At 40.9% G+C, this 19397-nt stretch overlaps 2 protein-coding genes across 4 annotated transcripts in view; both read right to left on the reverse strand.

The window, feature by feature from the left end:
• The window catches only part of CPB2 (carboxypeptidase B2), a 63276-nt gene extending 44153 nt beyond the window's left edge, over positions 1-19123 (reverse strand). The window contains exons 1-3 of one of the 3 annotated variants that reach the window (XM_078070348.1): positions 19058-19123; positions 4248-4368; positions 3460-3548 (exon numbers count right to left, since the gene is read on the reverse strand). In XM_078070348.1, coding sequence (XP_077926474.1) covers positions 3460-3533 — 74 coding nt within the window. In that variant the 5' untranslated portion in view covers positions 3534-3548; positions 4248-4368; positions 19058-19123. Of the gene's footprint in view, positions 1-3459; positions 3549-4247; positions 4369-19057 lie in introns of those variants that run through there. The other 2 variants (XM_078070349.1, XM_078070351.1) reach the window with 2 other exon arrangements.
• The window catches only part of LCP1 (lymphocyte cytosolic protein 1), a 52350-nt gene continuing 50526 nt past the window's right edge, over positions 17574-19397 (reverse strand). The window contains exon 16 of the mRNA XM_036078540.2: positions 17574-19315. Within this exon, the coding sequence (XP_035934433.2) occupies positions 19183-19315 (133 nt within the window). The 3' untranslated portion in view covers positions 17574-19182. The remainder of the gene's footprint in view (positions 19316-19397) is intronic.

Here is a 19397-nt window from a genome sequence, read left to right on the forward strand (position 1 = left end):
AAAAGTGTAAGCACAGTGAAATAACAGGTCATGTTACACAAAAAATAAACTGAATTTCCAAGAGGACAAGTAAATTGTCCAAGGCTGCATAACTAGTAAGTCGCAGCTCTGGGGCTATCTCCAGATCCCAAGATTTTAATACTTGACAGACTTTCCTCTGTTGCTTCCCCTCTAAGAATATGATTATTCTCATCAAGCTCTGTCCCCTGCTATGGTTTACAGAAGAAGGTTCACATTTGCCGTAGTTCTGAAAGATTATTTTTGAACTTGAAAAGCTGGTGAGATGCCTCTGAACAATGGAACAGCGCTCGAGGCTGCAATTTTGTTTTATGCATTACAGTGTTTTAAGGCCGCCAGTCCCCTGTTCTTTAAGATGAAAATAATATATCAGGGGGAGCTAAGGGAAAGAGAATAAACTGGTCTCCAGGTGGCAGATCGTGTATAAAGTTGACAGAAGGAACAAGTCCTGTGGTCTATTAATAATTCAGAAGCCCTCTCTCCTCAACCATTCTCCACTCTCCCAATTCTTTTTCCTTCTTCCTTTTGTACTTCCCCCCCACTTCCCTGTTTCAAATAAATCGCCTCCGCTGACAGGCTGCTCCTAGGTCATCAGAGCACAATACATTTAATGTCTCTGTTTACAAGGTTCTTGCTAGGATTTTATTTTTGCCCTTCACGGTGTTTGGCCTTTAACAGCACGTGACCTCGGAGACATGCTTTGGTTTTTGTTTGTTTGGCTGCTTTTCTCTTTGGCATATGGTATTAATGCCTTTAAAACTTTTCTCGTTCTCGTTCTGGGGCATTTCGCTGATGAGATGTATCAAAATGCACCTACAAATCAGCCAGTAAGAGATTGCCTGAATACAAAGTGTTATTAGGAAAATGATCACGACAAGAAAACAATAACAGAGAACAGCTTTAGGGAAAAGCCAGACTGTAAGCTCTTTTTAGAAGGGGTTGTATTCTTGCCCCCAGAAATAATTCATCAAAGTCTCTCGCCCTGAATGAAATTAGATTTCCGTTTTAGCTTCAGTAATAGGCTCTTCCTGGAAAAGCAGAGCTCAGAAACAGTTGGTAAAAATATATATATATATATTTTTACTCACAGAAAGAAGAGTTTGGAATGTTCTTTCTGGTGGACGGATGGGAGAGAGGAATCAGATATGTATCTGCCCACAAAGCTGCAGCTCGCCCTTCCTCAATACACACGGACAATATTTTCAATACCATGTGATTGGTTAAAATATAGTCATATTCTTATTCCTCTCTTCAAGCATAGATATCGATCAGACTCCAAAGTACATGCTGAAGCAAGAAATAGTAAGAAAAGCCGTGCCTGAAGGAATATCCTCATTCATTTCTTTGCTATTTTTTTGCATAAGTCCTTTATTTGTGTAATATTTAGTTCCACTAAACTGTTATATGCTTTCTCATTTTGAAGCGACATGGTAAAGCTTTGGAAGTACCTTACTAATGATTGTCTTATCTAGGGGTTCAGTTCATGATATGATCCAGGTGGCGGCACGTGCGTGAGCTGTCACGCTCTGCAGCCGCCGGCTGCCAAGGGGCAGGCCCCACGCCACCAAAGACCCACTGCAGGTGAGGACCCTGACGCTGAACTTCCAGCCCATCCCTCTCCCAGGCTGCATTCTGGACCACCTGTCTTCTCTGCAGGCTCACTGTTTCTAAATCTGACCTCCATCAGATTAGCTTTCTTCCTAATTTCTAGATTTTTAGTGGCAATGCTATTCAGTGAAATGAGTTGAAATGAGGCGAACATGGGTTCGAATCCAAACTCTACACTTATTGTTTGATTTGGGGCAAATGATTTATCCTTCCTAGGGCTCAGTTTCCTTCTCTGTAAGGTGTCGCCATCAAGATTCCTAGGGTGTAGGATTGCAGGCATTTAATGAGATAACATTTCTAAGCGCCGGGCCCAGTGCATGAGACCACACAGGTACTATATAACCATGTGTCCCTTCCTTTTCCCCTCCCGGTGGATGATAACTGCCGCTGTCTACAGTACCCACTTGGACATGCTCATACCAGTTTTCCTCTTTCCCTCTCCCCTACCTTTAATTAAAGCCAATCACCAAGTTATGGGATATTAGAACTGGCAAGGACCTTAGAAATTATAGTCATCTTATTTATTGATAATGCATAGAGATATAAGTCACCAATTATTCCAGCAATTTGACTGCCATGTCGAATCAATAACAATCATTATTTGGTGATGGACTTTGTTGCATGACACTTGACAATCATATTGAACAAAAAAGAATCAGTGATGATGTATAAACACAGCGTCAGGCTCTCAAGTCAAGCTCTGTTTTCTTAAATGCTGTCCCATGGTTCTTTCTGACTCAGAATAGTATTTTTTTTTACAGATTTTATTTATTTATTTGAGAGAGAGAGCACAAAGAGGGGAGGGGAGGCAGGAGCAGAGGGAGACGAAGAAGCAGGCTCCCCGCTGAGCAGGAACCTCCACACAGGGCTCCGTTCCCAGGACCCCAAGATCATGACCTGAGCCGAAGGCAGACTCTTAACAGACTGAGCCACCCAGGTGCCCCAAGGTAAGTATTTTTGACAGAATTTTCCTGTCCCTGGTTTGTTTTTTCTCTCTTTACTATTTACTAAATGGGGAGAGGCATTTGTCTTGGAGATAATGGGAGAAGAGAAGAATTACAGAAGCAAAACACAGGGGAAAAAAAAAGATAATTCCAAAGGAAATAATATCAATTTTAAAAGTCTACGAGTTCACTACTTAATACATTACAATTTACACGTAGCCTGGGACTATTTGCCATATATTATATGTGTTAGAACACAAGTTCATTTGTACTCTTCTAGGTGGTTTATAGTAGAAAATCTCCAGGGAATCACTCAACTAAGCAAAATAAGAATTAGACACGTTCATATATGCGTTCTTTTTAACACATCTATTCTTCCTCTCATATCCCTTGTGAATACCCATGCCCAACCTAAACCTCCTGTTTCATACCTTTACCTTCCTCTCCTTCCTGTGTTCCATGTACAAGAGGAAAATATTCATAGTTACCCATAGTTACATTATTCATGGTTAATACAAATTACCTAGTTAATATATTTTGTGGGTGAAGACAAAAAAAAGTAAGTCATGTGATGTGTTAGAGTGTAAATAATTATTTTTATAAAAGCTTCTATTTTCTTAATCTCCCTAGCCACTGAATATACATATCATCCAGGTTTCTCTCAGTAATAAAAGTAGAGCCAGAAAAGACAAAAAAAGACCCTAGATCTAGTGAGATCCTTATTACACTAAAATGTACTGTTTGTCAGGGCAACATGGAAAGTTTCTGAAAGAGCTGACCTTCAAACTTCTAACATTTTGCCCCCCACGTTAGTGCACTGACTAGATTCCACGTAGGGCAAACAAGTGAGGAAAACGGCCCCCCACCATTTAAGATTCTATTGGGTTACCTCTGAAAAGCGAAGACATGCTGCTCACAAAAGAGGAAGATGGCTACGAGGACTCCAAAGCTATAAAGCTTCATCCCAACAGCAATTTGCTGAAAAACAAAGAGAAGGACCCGGATGGCTGGTTACATAAGAGCCTTCTTTACACACTGGTTAAAATATAATGGCATGTTCCCTCTCATTTCTGTGATCAATTGACTTAGCTTCTATTTCCACCTTTAAAAGATAAAGTATGATGAGAGTCATTCTTACTTTCTACTATCTAGGAAATATTTAACTGCTCAGGGAAGATGAGGCCAAGACTAAAAGTATAGTGAAGTTGCAGAAATGTGTCTGTTTTTTTTTTTTTTTTTTTGAAGAAAAATAGCCCTAGAGTATTGACTAATGGCTCGTAACCCATGCTGAGGGAGGTCTCCAGTGGAGCACTAAAGAGGTCTTCCCTTGTCTCTGTCTTTTTCAACATTTTCAACTTAGATGAAGACATAGAAGGTGAGTTTCTCAACTTTGTGGCTCTTACAAGGCTGAGAAGGAGAGCTTGTATAGAGGATTATAGATTCTCCATTTAAATAAAGTTTTCCTTGGTAATATGGAGTGATGGGCCCACCTGTAAGAGAATAGGAATGTTATATCCTAGAGAGTTCTCTGAGCAATAAAAAATCAGGTTGCTTTGAATCATGTTTATTTAGGAAAGGTCACCATAAGGCCGTTATCTCAATCAAAGCTCATCACATGTCATTCTGAAAGTAGCATCTTACTTATAATATTTTGTCTGGCATGAGGCTACATCTTACCTCTGTAAGTGGTTGAAGCCCAGGTATTATCCTCAAATTCCCACTGGTCAATGCATTAGAATGTTCTTGAGGTCAGGGCAGGCAAATTTGAAAAACAAAACAACCTTCCCACAATGGACTTCTGAGAAGGAAAGGATTGAGATTTCAAACTTCTCTCTCTGAGATTCAAAACTATTGAAACATATTTAATGGATTAAGGTGACTTCACTGGAACTACCTCTTGTATAAGAAGAAAGGAGAAAAAGAATATACATGTATATCTGATCACTTTTAGAGAAAGATGTATAGGAAGAATAGACCAGACATCCATTAGACTGTGGTTACCTACAGCAGGTGGGTAGAAAGCTGATTGGAAAAGATGCAGGAATAAGAACAGGGTAGAAGAGATGGGAGGAGGGACGCTTTTTTGAGTAAACATCTTTGAATACTTCAGAATTCGAAAATACTACAGAATTTTAGAACTACGTCATTTTTTCACTTACTCAAAACAAACAAGTAAATAAAATGAATACAAGCAAAAACACATGAACTGAATTGTGTTTGTAATGAGTGACATAACTACACTGAAAGGGAGAGAGTAAAACCTAACCCAAGGACTTTCACCTTGTTTTTTTAAAACACAAAAAGTAACTTTAAAATACAGTCAGTGGGGCATCTGGGTGGTTCAGTCATTAAGCGTCTGCCTTCGGCTCAGGTCATGATCCCAGGGTCCTGGGATTGAGCCTTTGCATCGGGCTCCCTGCTCAGCGGGAAGCCTGCTTCTCCCTCTCCCACTCCCCCTGCTTGTGTTCCCTCTCTCGCTCTCTCTCTCTCTGTCAATTAAATAAATGAAATCTTTAAAAAAATAAAAATGAAAGTAAAATACAGTCAATGGTGGACGTTTACTGACAAATTTTATCAATTTTTGTCCTCCCTATTGAGTTGTATCCTATGTCTCCACTCCGGGTTTACACTTCTTGCTGAAGCAATCTTTGAAAAGTTGCTTTAGTGAAGATCTATTGGTGGTAGATTCTATTGTGCTCTGTCTGACGAGAACTTCATCCTGCCCTCGCTTTCAAAGACCAGTTTAGGCAAATGTCACATTCTAGTGCGACAGTTTTTCCATCGTCCTTTGGCATCTACTGCGGTAAGGTAGGAATCTGCTGTCAGGTCTTGTTTCCCTGCAAAATAATCCCTGCAAAAAATCCCTTCACACACAAAGCTGTTCTTTCTAATGATGACTTTTAAGGGATTAGGGATTATCTTTATCTTTAATACTCTTCAGATCCATTACTCTTGTCTAGATGTGAAATTATTTTTTGTTATCTAGCTTGGTACACGGAATGTCATTTTGATCTGAGGATTTTAGATATTTCTTCAACTTGGGACAACCATTTTATTATTTCTCCAGCTACTATCTGCTAGTGCTTTTTAGGGGCTCCCTTTGCAGTTCCTTGATCTACCCTCCATGTCTTGTAACTGTCTTTTCATGTTTTTAAAAATCATGGTCTGTGTCTCCGTATGCTGAATCCTGGGCGAGGGTTTCTCAGTACCACCTTCAAATTCACAAATTCATTCCTTGTGTCTAGTTTAGACTACATAGTCAACTGACCTGTGTTTTTTTAAAATTTCAATAACTTTATGAATCTTTTTCAACTTTTACAATTGCTTTTCTTCACATTTATCCATTTTGCTTTTATTTTTTTAAAGATTTTATTTATTTCTTAGAGAGAGAGAGAGATAGATCATAAGTGGGGGGAGAAGCAGAGGGAGAGGGAGAAGGAGAGGAAGACTCCCCGCTGAGTGCAGAGCCTGTGGTGGAACTCAATCCCAGGACCCTGAGATCATGACCTGAGCCGAAGTCAGCTACTTAACCGACTGAGCCATCCAGGTGCCCCCATTCTGCTTTTATAAATATAATTTTAAAGCATTTTGTTGTTTACTTTTTAATAGATATGTTCCTTCAGAGCTCTTGCTGAGAATCCTTAGAATACCTATTTTAATGTCTGTGTTAGACTTGCTCTAAAGGATTAATTGTATTTGAGATGAATTCATACTCTGAGTATTGATTTTGTTGACTGCCTCTCTTAGCATTTGATTTCTTCTGTGATTTGGAACCTTAGTTTGCAGGCTCATTTTGAAGTCCTTTGTTTTCCTTTCCTGCTTTTCTCCTTCTATGGTTACTCTTCTCCATTCTGCACATGCGTCCGAGCAGCCCCTGGGTTTCCAGTCCAGAACACTGTCTTAAACTGGTTTTTGGAGTTTCTACACCATGATAATATCATGGTTTTCAAAGATCTAGTCACCAGTCAGGATGACTTAACTTAGGTACTGGCTTAGTCACTCCTGGCTTAGTTACTCCTCTGTCTCCTACAAACCAGCAGATACTTATAAACCAGGCCTAGGCAGCAGTGGGCACTATCTTTTTAAAATTGAGGTACATACATTGAAATGCACAGATTTAAGTGTTTGAGGAGATTAGTCTTGAAAAATACATATACTTGAGTAACCCACACCTCTATCAAGTATAGAAAATTTCCATCATTCCAGAAAGTTCTTTCATATCCCTCCCAATCACTTTCCCCTCTATTCTAGCAGCCTCTGTTCTGATTTTATCACCAAAGATTAATTTTGCTTGTTTTAGAACTACATGGAATCATATATTGTCCTAGTCAGTTCAGGGTGTTGCTGCCAGAATACCATAGACTGAATGGCTTAAACAGCAAACATTTGTGTCTTACAGTTCTGGGTTTGGGCTTTGCTATTATTTTCATTAGATTTTATTTACCACAGTCTGAAATTACTTAAAAACAGGAGCAATTCCTTCTTTTTAGCAGGGATTGGGGTCTGATTGCCTCAGGATTTGCCCTCAACTCTCCTCTCTGCCCTCAGCCTTCAGCAGCATAGGAGAGAGCTCTCAGATCTCCTGCCTCTCCCCCAGTAGCAGGTAGCCACTCTGCACTTTTTATAATGTTTACACCTAAAGTAAAACGATTTATAAAAGCTAAAAATAGGAGGTATGTAGAACGAGACATCAACAAAACAGAAACAAAAGCTAGTGTGGAGCAATAAAAAGTAATGAGCTATCAAGCCACAGAAAGACATGGAGGAAATTTAAAAGCATGTTGCTAAGTGGAAGAAGCCAATCTGAAAAGGCTACGTACTATATGACATTCTGGAAAAGGCAAAGCTGGAGACAGTAAGATCAGTGGTTGCACCGGGCTGAGGGGAGGAAAGGAGGATACATAAGGGAAACACAGAGGGTTTTTAGGGCAGTGAAACTCTTCTGTATGTTACTATAATGATGGACACATGTCATCATGTTTGTTAAAATCCATAGAATGTACAACACAAAGAGTGAACCCTAATGTAAACTGTAGATTTTAGTTAATAATACTGTATCAATATCGATTCATTAATTGTAACAAATCGAACTCCACTAAGATGGCATTAATAAGGGCAACTGTGTGGTGAGGGAGGGATATGTGGGAACGCTGTATTTTCTGATGAACTTTCTGTAAACCTAAAACTGCTCTAAAAAATAGTTTATTAATTTTTTAAAGGTGGTAGTGTTGAAATCAGACAAAGCAAGTTTAATCAACACAAAAGCATTAAAGAGGACAAAGATCAATTGGGATCGATAACAGGTATAATTACTATACAACAGTCATTAAACTTTATGAGTTGAAAAATACCATTAAAATATAAAAGCAAAATGTGATAGAAATACAAGCACAGGTGCATAAAAACATAGGGAAGATGTTAGCATACTACCATTTTTCTACGGTAGTTTACACAAAAGGAGATACAGAGAATATATAGCCTGTGATCCAGTGGGGAACAGATGTTTCTGCATGAAAATGTGACTTTCACTTATCTTTTTCACTCTGTTCCCCTAAGAACTTGAGGAAGGTAACATGTCAACTAAGTTTAAGGTAATATTGTTTATGGTAGAAATAACCCCTGCTGGGTAAATTGTATCTGAGCTAGGAGACACCATAAATGAGCTGATTGGGACATCATAGCCTTAGGCTTCTGTGAATGGGATGACTTTTGTATCTGGGCATGTCTCTACAGGGACCCAGGAATCTAGGCCTGTGAAATTGTTACAAAAGTTTGGCTACTGGGGGCATGGGGCTTCTAAGTCAGGGTGATTCTTACACCTGCCAGCTATAAATCTCATTCCTTCACATCTGAAATGTCATTTGGGGAGCCTGGGAAGCTGTGTAGAGCGTTTCAGGGACTGCTCCAAGACCTACTCAAATGCAACAGGAATTGCTGATATCATCTTGTGTCAGGCTTTGGTTTCTATCTTATACATCTCTGAGTGAATGGTGCTGAAGGAGGCTGGTGAAGGTTTTGTGAGTCAGAATGTTTTGTGGAACTTAAGAAGACTTCCTGGTGAATATTGCAAGATGGTACACTCAATTTGGTTGATTTGTGGAGAGTTTAATAAAAGTATTGTTTACACTGACGTGGGCGGGATATAGGGAAATTACAAAAGATCACTGAGTACACCAAGACGAGTAGTAGCAAGGCACTGAAAAGATAAGAACCTGGAAATAGAGCCATATGCAGAGGGCTGACAGACAGGAACTGTGACTTCTCATTGAGAGACTCAACCAGTTTTTCCTAATCTTGCAGGGAAGGAGAAAAATAATTTTTATAGAAAGAAAAATAATTCTGACCTCCCTTTCCTCCTTTTCTTTGTTTTCCTATGGGGGCTTCTTATGGCTGAACCCAAAGAACTTGGGTCAGGCAAAGATTTTTTTAGATAGAGCATAAAAAAACACAAATCACAAAAGAAAAATTTGAAAAACTGGACTTCATCAAAGTTAAAAGCACTTGTTTTTCAAAAGACACTTTTAACAAAATGAAAGGACAAGCTATGAACTGAAAGAAAATATTTTCAAAACATACTGGGTAAGGGACTTGTATCAAACATATATAAAGAACACTTATAAATCAAGAATAAGACAAAAACAATTTTTTTAATGAGCAGATTATACACTTTCCCAAATATACAAATGGCCAGTAATCATACACTCAACATCATTAATTATTGAGGAAATGCAAATTAAAACCACAATGATATGTCACTCCTCACCTCTGGAGTGCCCCACTGGATCACAGGCTATATATTCTCTCGAGTTCGCTAAATGAAAAAAGGCGAACAATAGAAAGTAATAGGATGTGGAACACCTTGAACTCTCATACATTGCTTGTGGGAATGCAAAATGGTATAGCCATTTTGAAAAAGTTTGGTAATTTCTTATAAAGTTAAACATACTTATTATATATGTCCCCGAAATTCAATTCCTGGGTATTTACCCAAGTGAAAGGAAAACAATGTCTATGCCAAGACCTGAATGTTCATAGCAGCTGTGTATTCAAAACGTTGAGTGTTTCATAATTGTTTTATTCATAATTGAAAGAAAGAAAGAAGAAAGAAAAGAAAGAAACAGAAAGAAAGAAAGGAAGAAGAAGAAAGAAAGAAAGAAAGAAAGAAAGAAAGAAAGAAAGAAAGAAAGAAGAAAGAAAGAAAGAAAAAGAAAACTTGAAACAATCCAAAGTCCATCACCTGGGGAATGAATAAACAAATTGTGGTACATCCATACAAAGAAATGCTCCTCAGCAGTATAAAGGAAGAGCCTACTGATCATGCAACAAGATGGATAAATCTCAAAAGCCTCATGTCAAGTAAAACTGGCAGATAGTACAAGATTGATAGCGTATGATCCTGTGTATATGACACACTATAAAAGGGAAAACTATAGAGACAGAAAATAGGGTAGTTGTTGTTAGGGGCTGGGGCTGGAGAGGAAGGGATCAACTTGCAGAGAGGTACAGGAGAATTTTTTTGGAGTGGTGGAAAGATTCTGTATTTTGATTGTTGTGGTAATTACACGATTGTTTATGGCCAAAATGCCTCAAACTTGACACTTAAGAGTTGGATTTATTTTGTAAGGAAAAAGATGAAAGGAAGGAAGGAAGGAAAGAAGGAAGGAAGGAAGGGAGGGAGGGAGGGAGGGAGGAAGGAAGGAGAGAAGGGAGGAGGGAGGGAGGGAGGGAATGAGGGAGGGAGGAAAGAAAAAAGAAAAAAAATGGAGACAAGTTCTTTTTCCTTGTTCTGCATCTCTATTTGAGATTTCTGATCTTGGCACCTCTTGTGAAGAATGAAAAAAACACAAAGTTTGGACAGATGGACTCCACCCTTTGCTCACAGGCAAATCTCTCTCTTTTTTTAATTTTTATTTATTCATGAGAGACACAGAGAGAGAGAGAGAGAGGCAGAGGGAGAAACAGGCTCCCAAGGAGCAGGGAGCCCGATGCGGGACTCGATCCCAGGACCCTGGGATCATGACCTGAGCCGAAGGCAGATGCTTAACCATCTGAACCACCCAGGCACCCGGCAAATCTCTTATAAGGCCTCTCAGAGGTGCAGTTTCCTCTTCTGAAAAATGAGATTAATAATAACCTACATCAAAGGGCTGTTGTAAGGATTCAGTAGGATAACATGTGAAAGTAACTGGCAGAAACAGGTGCTCAAAATGTCCCACATATATTAAAAAGATAAACCAGGAAGGGAGTTGGTGGGGGCCAACATGTTCTCTGCCCGGAGCTTTATCTAGCTCATCGTGACCTTGGGTACAGCTCTTCCTCTTCCTTGGATGCTCCCAGAGAGTTAGGTGATGAGTTACCTCACCAGAAGGCAATCTAGTTCTGGGGGATCAATTTATTTGAATCATGTCCCCTGGGACCCATCTAATTTATACATTTGTTCTCCAGCCATTTCGGAACATTAGCTGGCAAAAATAATAATGGCAAGTGCTTCTTCAAGAGCCCTAACCTCAGCCTTTGTTAAGACTGTGTAAGAAGATAATTTCCCCTGTGAGGACTGGTCTGCTTTGCTTTTCTCTCATCTGGAGCAGCCTGAGGATCAGGGTAAATGCCACAGAGATCTCGGCTGGCCTCACTTGGATATACAGCTCAGGCTTATTGTTAGGTAAGCGCTAAGAGAGTCAATTAATTTAATGGCTTTTTATTATGAGTTCAGGTGCACTTCAATTTACAAGTTTTCCTTTCAAAATCATTCAGCCATTAACGCCGCATAATCTTGGGAGGTTTTGAAGACACTTAATTGATAAATGTTTTTTCTCTCCATACATTGTCTCTCATGTTTATTCATGAAGAGTGAAGCAGTTTTATAATTTGCACAAAGGTTTGGCATATCTGGCCAAACCTTTCTAAAGGGGAGAAAGGATGATGCCATCTCCAAAGTCATTGAAGAGGGGGATTTGAGGTATGAAGGCAGAGAACTCTATCTCAGGTTCCTATTCTCTTGCTTTGGCTAGCAAGAGCCTGCGACCTGGGCCACCGAGGGGCTTACTTGGCACCCAGACAGGCAAATGCATGTTGGCTGGATGGTTAAATTGTGAACAGAGCAAGGTTTGTCTTGGAAGTTTCCATCCCTTCATTCCCCCCTTTCTAAATCATCCCTTGGGGCACCTGGGTGGCTCAGTTGGTTAAGCGTCTGCCTTCAGCTCAGGTCATGATCTCAGGGTCCTGGGATCTCCTGGGATAGAGCACCGCATTGGGCTCCCTGCTCAGTGGGGAGCATGCTTCTCCCTCTCCCCCTCCCCCTGAGATCTCTCTCTCTCTCTCAAATAAATAAAATCTTAAAAAAATAAGTCATCATCCCTTGTATTGGTCTCCCCACTTTCTAACATGCTTCACCCAGCCCTGCCCTTTGAAGAGTACGCCAGGCTATAGACCTGTGTTTCTCAAACTTGACCCCATATTGGAGTCATTTGGAGATCTTTTAAGTATCTGGCTGCCCAGGCTGCACCATCACGTCAATTATATCAGAATCTTGGAGGGAGGGGCATAAGCATCAGCATTTCTTAAAAGCCCCCAAGATAATTTCAATGTGCAGCCAGGGTTGAGAACAGCTGCTCTGGACCAGTGCTTCTCCAAGTGTGGTCTGTGAGTCATGGACTTTCCTAGGGTATTTGTGGAAAATGCAGATTCCCAGGCCCACCACCTCTATAGGCACTGAATCTTGTGGTGGGATCTGGGAGATCTGTGTTTTAACAAGCTCCCCAGGGGTTTCTTAAGTGCCCCAAATATCTGAGGCTCATACTAAACTTTTGCTAGACCATTGGTTTCTTGTGGTATGGTGGGTCTCACTCTCCATCAGCCATACTAGTCTTTCAGTTCCTCAAGGATAACAGGCTCCTCCTCCCACTGGACCTTTGCACATTGTAGTTGCTCACTTGGAAGGTACTTTCCTCTCTCTTTGCCACTAGAAAATTGGCAAAGATAACAATGATGAAGCTATATCCCCAGAAAGTCATTTCAAAGTGCATTTCAAAGTTTTGGGGGAGAAAAGAGTAGGCTCTGGAGGGCCGTGATCCCTCCCCTTGGGACAGTTTGGTTTCGTACGTTACTTGCTGTTACTGGAAACCACAGAGAGATTGCTTCAGAGACAGTGGGAGAAAAGCCAGTAGGCTTGATGTAGATAGTGAAGGAACAGGAGGGAAGACCAGTGATATGGCACTGGGTCAGATGCATTAAAATGGCAGCCGTAGGCATTCAGTGAGAGAAGGCTGCGCCCAGAGGCACATTAAAGGTAACCCAGGAGGACCAGGAGATAAAGCTTGGGTCTGTGCCTGGGAGTGGGTGCCACAGGGAAAAGAGGGGTCAATGGAGAGAGGGACAGCAAAGGGCAAGTCTATGTGGTGGGGAATACACCCCAATAAAGGGCAAAGCCACTCTGGCTACCTCAAAAAATGATTGATAATGGAAAAATGTTAGTGGAAAGTTATTTTAATCTCTCGAGTCTGCTGTAATTGGGAAAGTATAATTTAATTTGAAGCTGGTTCAATTAACTACCTATCAACTGTAGGTCTTTTAAGAAGGCTTCTATTCTTTTAGGACAGTGTTTCTCAAGCTTTAATGTGCACATGAATTAACTGGGAATCTTATTAAAATACAGATTCTGATTTAATAGTGTTTGTGGCAAGGGCTAAGCAGTGTCCAGGTGCCCCTGGCCGGAACGCTACCCTTAGAGCAAGGAAGTTGGAACATTTGGGACTCATCATTGGGCCCTTGGGATAGCCAAGTCCAGGAATGCCTACCAAATTATCAACTTTTACATTACATTACACATAGCTTTATTATTTTTTATTTAAATTCAATTAGCCAACATATAGTACATCTTTAGTTTCAGATGTAGAGTTCAGTAATTCAACAGTTGCACATAACACCCAGTGCTCATCACATCACAAGCCCTCCTTAATGCCCATCACCCAATTCCCCCAGCCCCCCAGCCCCCTCCCCTCCAGCAACCCTCATTTTGTTTCCTAGCATTAAGAGTCTCTCATGGTTTGTCTCCCTCTCTGATGACTTCCCATTCAGTTTTCCCTCCTTTCCCTTATGATCCTCTGCATTGTTTCTTATATTCTACATATGAGCAAAACCATATAATTGTCTTTCTCTGATTGACTTATTTTGCCCTTACATCCCATTGATGTAATGATAAGTATTCATCCGTTCTGATGGCTGCATAATATTCCATTGTGTGTGTGTATGTGTGTGTATATATATATATATATATATATACCACATCTTCTTTATCCATTCATCTGTAGATGGACACCTTGGCTCTTCCCATAGTTTGGCTATTGTGGACATTGCTGCTGTAAACATTGGGGTGCAGGTGCCCCTTCAGATCACTACATTTGTATCTTTGGGGTAAATACCTAGTAGTGCAATTGCTGGGTCATAGGGTAGCTCTATTTTTAACTTCTTGAGGAACCTCCATGCTGTTTTCCAGAGTGGCTGCACCAGCTTGCATTCCCATCAACAGTGTAGGAGGGTTCCCCTTTCTCCACATCCCCGCCAACATCTGTCGTTTCCCAACTTGTTAATTTTAGCCATTCTGACTGGTGTGAGGTGGTATCTCATTGAGGTTTTGATTTGGATTTCCCTGATGCCGAGTGATGTGGAGCATTTTTTCATGTGTCTGTTAGCCATTTGGATATCTTCTTCGGAGAAATGTCTGTACATGTCTTCTGCCTATTTCTTGACCGGATTATTTGTTTTTTGGGTGTTGAGTTTGATACGTTCTTTATAGATCTCGGATACTAGCCCTTTATCTGATAAGACATTTGCAAATATCTTCTCTCGTTCTGTCGGTTGCCTTTTGGTTTTGTTGACTGTTTCCTTTGTTGTGCAAAAGCTTTTTATTTTGATGAAGTCCCAATAGTTCATTTTTGCCCTTGCTTCCCTTGCCTTTGGAGACATGTCTAGCAAGAAGTTGCTGCAGCTGAGGTCAAAGAGGTTGCTGCCTGTGTTCTCCTCTAGGGTTTTGATGGATTCCTGTTTCACATTTAGGTCTTTCATCCATTTTGAGTTTATCTTTGAGCATTACACATAGCTTTAAAATTAAATATTTGTATGTATTCTAATCCTCTAAAAGCTCCTTTTCCAAAAATGATATGATAGCTCTCTTAACCAAAATACCTATTTAAATGGAAATCCCCAATTTTGACATACCAGATAACAAAAATTATTGCCGTTTTATCAAGCCCAAGTTGTTAAGGTTGAGATAGTGGGTATTGACTAGATTATCTGTTTTTGTGTTTGACAAAGGTGGATATTAAATATATGCAGACTTTAGACATAAGAAAACATTTACACAATTTTCTTTCCTTTTGATTTTTTTGGGAGGTCACTCATGTACAAACTCAGATGGTAAACTCTGTCTTTCAGAAATAGGGAGACAGGACACTGAGTAAAGTGTAGTCTTTGGCAGCTGCTTTTATTACTGGAATTTTATTAGGAAACTGTCGAAGTAACTAGATTTCACAAGAGGATCAGTCAATGCTAACTTGTCCTGAGCATCAGCTCTGGTTTCCGGATCATGAGGCTTGCAGGGACGTGCTGGGCAAGACATCAAGTTCACAGAGAATGCTGCCAGCATTTAATCCAAGTGTATTGGGTCACTGGGGTAGACAGAGAACAAAAGTCCATAATATCTCAGCAGCTGCTATGTGACAACGGGCACAGTAACTGTAAAGAAGGTTGGAACGGGAGCCATCGAGGGAAATGTCTATCCCGTATCAAGCATCTCTCCGAGTCGGGCTGTGTACAACAGGCTGAGTCTATGTAGTTTCTACAATCAAGACCACAGTTCTGCTTCCAGAGACAGACTAGATTGTGTCTGTGTAGGTGGATAAAATCACTCAGTTGGCTGAGACTTTAAAAGCTCATCTAGTCCACCACATTGCATCAGACAGACTCAAATGTCATAATTTCCAGACACACAGGAATCCCTTCCGTTCTAAAATCTCGGTAGGTAAGTCCGTTTCACCACATTTCCCCACCTCTCTCTGTTTGGCATCTCTCCTGGTCAGGAAACACTTATTTATGTTTAAAACGAATCCATTTTAAAAACATTTATTATGTTTAATAATATTTAAAACGTTATTAAAAATCTAGAAAAGCACTTGGCATTGTGTGTAAAGCATGGTTCCTGCCTTCGCGTTTGTTGGACTTCATTTCTTCTGCCAACTTTGGTAACCCTTCATTCAGAATGAATTTTCCCCTGAGCTCCCATACTTTATGAATTTGTTTTGTGTGTGCATGTGTGCGCCCGTGATCTCCTTGCTGGATCAGTAGGCCTCTAAAGGCATAAAATGGAGAAGTTGGGATCAGCTCGAGGGTCTGTTTTGTCAAATAATCTGAAGGAACTTGATCTATGTTTTACTCTCTGATGTTAATACCTTTGATAGAGCAGAAACTTGATAAATATCTGTCAAGTTAAAATGAACATTTTGTGTGTAAGAAGTGGAGATAGTATTGTAAGTGGCCTTATTGCTGAGGCAAACAGCCTAAAATATCTAGTTATAAGCCCCTGGTTAAATGCAGTTTGGGATACTATATAATAAAATACTATACCCCACTGAAAGGATGGAGGCCTGTCTACATACCAACATGGAACAGTCACCAAGATATGGTGTTAAGTGAAAAAAGTGAGATGCAGAATGATGGGTATGGAATGCTAGCATTTGTAATAAAAAAAGTCTGTGTATGTATGCATTATGTGCATAAAATATTTCTAGGGTACAGAAAGAATTAGTAACAGTGGCTGCTGATCAGGAGGACAACTGGGGGATGGGGAAGGGGGAGTGGTAGGTTGATAAACCAACTCTCTGGGGATAAGGAAAAAAAACCCTATGTGTAGAGTTTGATCACAGCTGTGATGTAAATACCTCCATTGTGGCCAATTGCAAGCTCACAATGATTCAACAATAGGCTCACAGAGTTGGCTCCAGTGAGGTGATAGGAGGTGGCTTCAAAGCGTATCTCCAGACACAGAGGTGGGAAGGTGGCCTATCCACTGTAGCCCCTTTGGTACAATTTGAATTTCCTATGCCATACTTGGATTGACTATTTAAAATGTTAACAAACTTTTAAATTCAGAAAAATTTTCCATTAGCCTTCTCTTCTCCAAGAGCCTTAGTTTTCTTTCCTTGAGAGTACCTGTTTCTGCTCACCTGTACCTGGTCAGTCTTTCTGTTAGGTGATGTATCAAGGCAGTCTTGTACAAAAAAGGAACACTGAAGATTTGTAGCCTCTTGATCCGTAGAGAAGGCAGCTACCTCCTAAGTGTGGAAGCTGCAGGAATGTTCAGGCTAGGAAAGAGCCACTTCCAGAAAGAAGCTGCTGGTGAAGCTGGGACTCATGGTGTAAGCAACTCATGGTGTAAGCACAAAAACCCAGCTTCCTAGCAGCCGTGTGGGTGTGTGGATCCTCTGCTGGTCAGGATGTAACCAAATGGACGCTTCTCCATCACAGCAGCCCACCTGAAAGGATACTGGCAGGTGCGAAATTCCTCAGCGTTCTTCCCATGCTCCTCCCCCATGGTGCCTGCCGGCCCAAGTGAGGACTAGAGAGCAGACATCAGTTACTGCCAGCCAAAAAGATTCCTTCCCCAATCTCTCTAGAAGCCATCTTGCACCAATCCCCACATCTGGTTTTTGTTCATGACTGGGGTCAATGTGTCTAATACCAGCTTACTCTTCCGTTTTTAGCTAAAATATTTCTCCTTAGACTGTTATAAGCTCACCCTGCCCTTATCTATCACTTATCACACCTGACGGTTTATTGAACCTGATCAGCTGAGCACAATGCCTGTCTTATTTAGAGGCATATTTCTAAAACCTTGCACAATGCCTACCACATATTAGGCACTCAATGCGTGTTGGCTGAATGAAGTAATTAGTAAGTTATACTACATTCTAACGGAACTTTCAAAAGCAAACATCCAGAGACATCTCATAAAGGGAACATTTTATTTGGAGAGATCTTGAGCATTACTTTATCTTCATTTTCCGTTAAGGCAGTAACAGTCTTCCTGGAGGCAGGTGGGGGAGAATCATCTGAGGCTACATTAAGTTCAGTCTAAGATGAAGCCAACCACTTTGTATTCAGATACAGAAGAAATACAAATTATGGGCTAGGAGAGGCCACAGACTGGCTTCTCGAATGTGCTGTGGAGGAACAGATCCAGGGCGAGGCATCTCAATTGCTTTGAAAAATGGCTAAGTTCCATTAATGCCGTCCCTGAAGAGGACACCTCGTTGACGAGCCCTGTTACCGTGACGGAGGGAGTCTAGTGTTGGTTCACAAGGCTCTGTTGCTTCTTAGCCTTAGGTAGGTTTTCATGGAAATCGTATCATCTATTACAGCTGCTCAAATTCACACTGCTCCTCTGGTTTTGTTTCAGAATTCTTTAAATGTCATATGTATATGACTCTGTGTGGGGGCGTGTCAGGGGTGTGGGGGGCGCTGTTCATTGGCACATGTGGCCCCCTTGAGCTTGGGGGTGGCAAAAAGCTTCTACACTACCAAAAAAGTAAACACTGATAATATGGCCTTGCAGCAATCAGATGTACTAAGATCTAAGAGCAAATGAAAGCCGAGCCGAATTGCTTCCAGTCACCAGATAGATAGCCATACCACAAGGAGATCTAACATGCAGGGCTAAACGCGTGGAGAGGCAGGACCTGGAAGGATAGAGGCTTTGTTGTGGCTCCACACTGCCCCCTAGTGGTATGATACTCAATTACACCCTCCTTGGATGTAACCTGCCTAGTTAAAAAAGAATCTCTCTGAAGGCACAGTATTCAAGATGTTAGACCTGGTCTGAGCCCAAATCGTAGAGTTAAAAAACAGAAGCTTCCTATTGGCTGATAAAACCAAAACTTACGACATTTGGGACACAAGTTCTGAGGAGAGGCTCTGAGGATGTCTTACTTCTGCAAGTCACCACTGACTCTTGGGACCCCAACAGCCTGACTGATCTGTCAGATACTCAGGCATGAGGATGGGCAGCAGAGGTGGGCCACAGAGAAGGCATAGTTCTGACCGAGTGTAAAGCAAAGCCACGGGAGACAGACTGTAGGAGAAGGGGGACAGAAGGAGAGGCTTGTAACAGATCAAATGCTGGCCTCCAGAAACAGGCTTTAGGACTGGTTGGATGATTCCCCCCTCCTGGCTCTCACCTTGAACAAAAAAGGCAGCCAAATTAAACCGGTTTGAAATATTGTTAAAATTAATAACACTGCAGCTTCTATATTTGACTAATGGCAAAAGCAGGAAGGGTGCCTGGAAGATAAGTTTTTTTTTCTTTTTCCTCTAGATTTTCAAGAAGCAATAAATTCAACAATAAGAAAGATTTGTAAGAGGGTTTTGTTTGTTTGCAAAGAATGAAGCATTTTTGTTAAATACAGGAGAGGCTAACTGGCTTAATAAACACATACTTTTTGGAATCCTGTATAATGTCACCAAGTTGAAAACTTTGGAATGGCTTCAATCATCCCCATGCTTCCTGTAGGCATCCCACGCTGAGCAATCAGGAATGTGCGTGTCACCTCCCCACTGGGATTTACACCCTCTTCATTCCTTTCCCCATGAGGCAAGCAAACACTGTCATGACCATTTTGGGGTTCACTTCGACCAGGTCTTCTGGAAGGGCGTACACTCTGGCACCAATTTTTCGGGCCATAGAAATGGCATACCTGAAAGGGAGAAAAGAGGAAGAATGAGGAGAGCCTGAGCAACAAAGTGTGAAGGGGATCCCTCAGGATCATAGTTATTGCC

The sequence above is a fragment of the Halichoerus grypus genome, chromosome 4, assembly GCF_964656455.1.
Source record: "Halichoerus grypus chromosome 4, mHalGry1.hap1.1, whole genome shotgun sequence".
NCBI lineage: Eukaryota > Metazoa > Chordata > Mammalia > Carnivora > Phocidae > Halichoerus > Halichoerus grypus.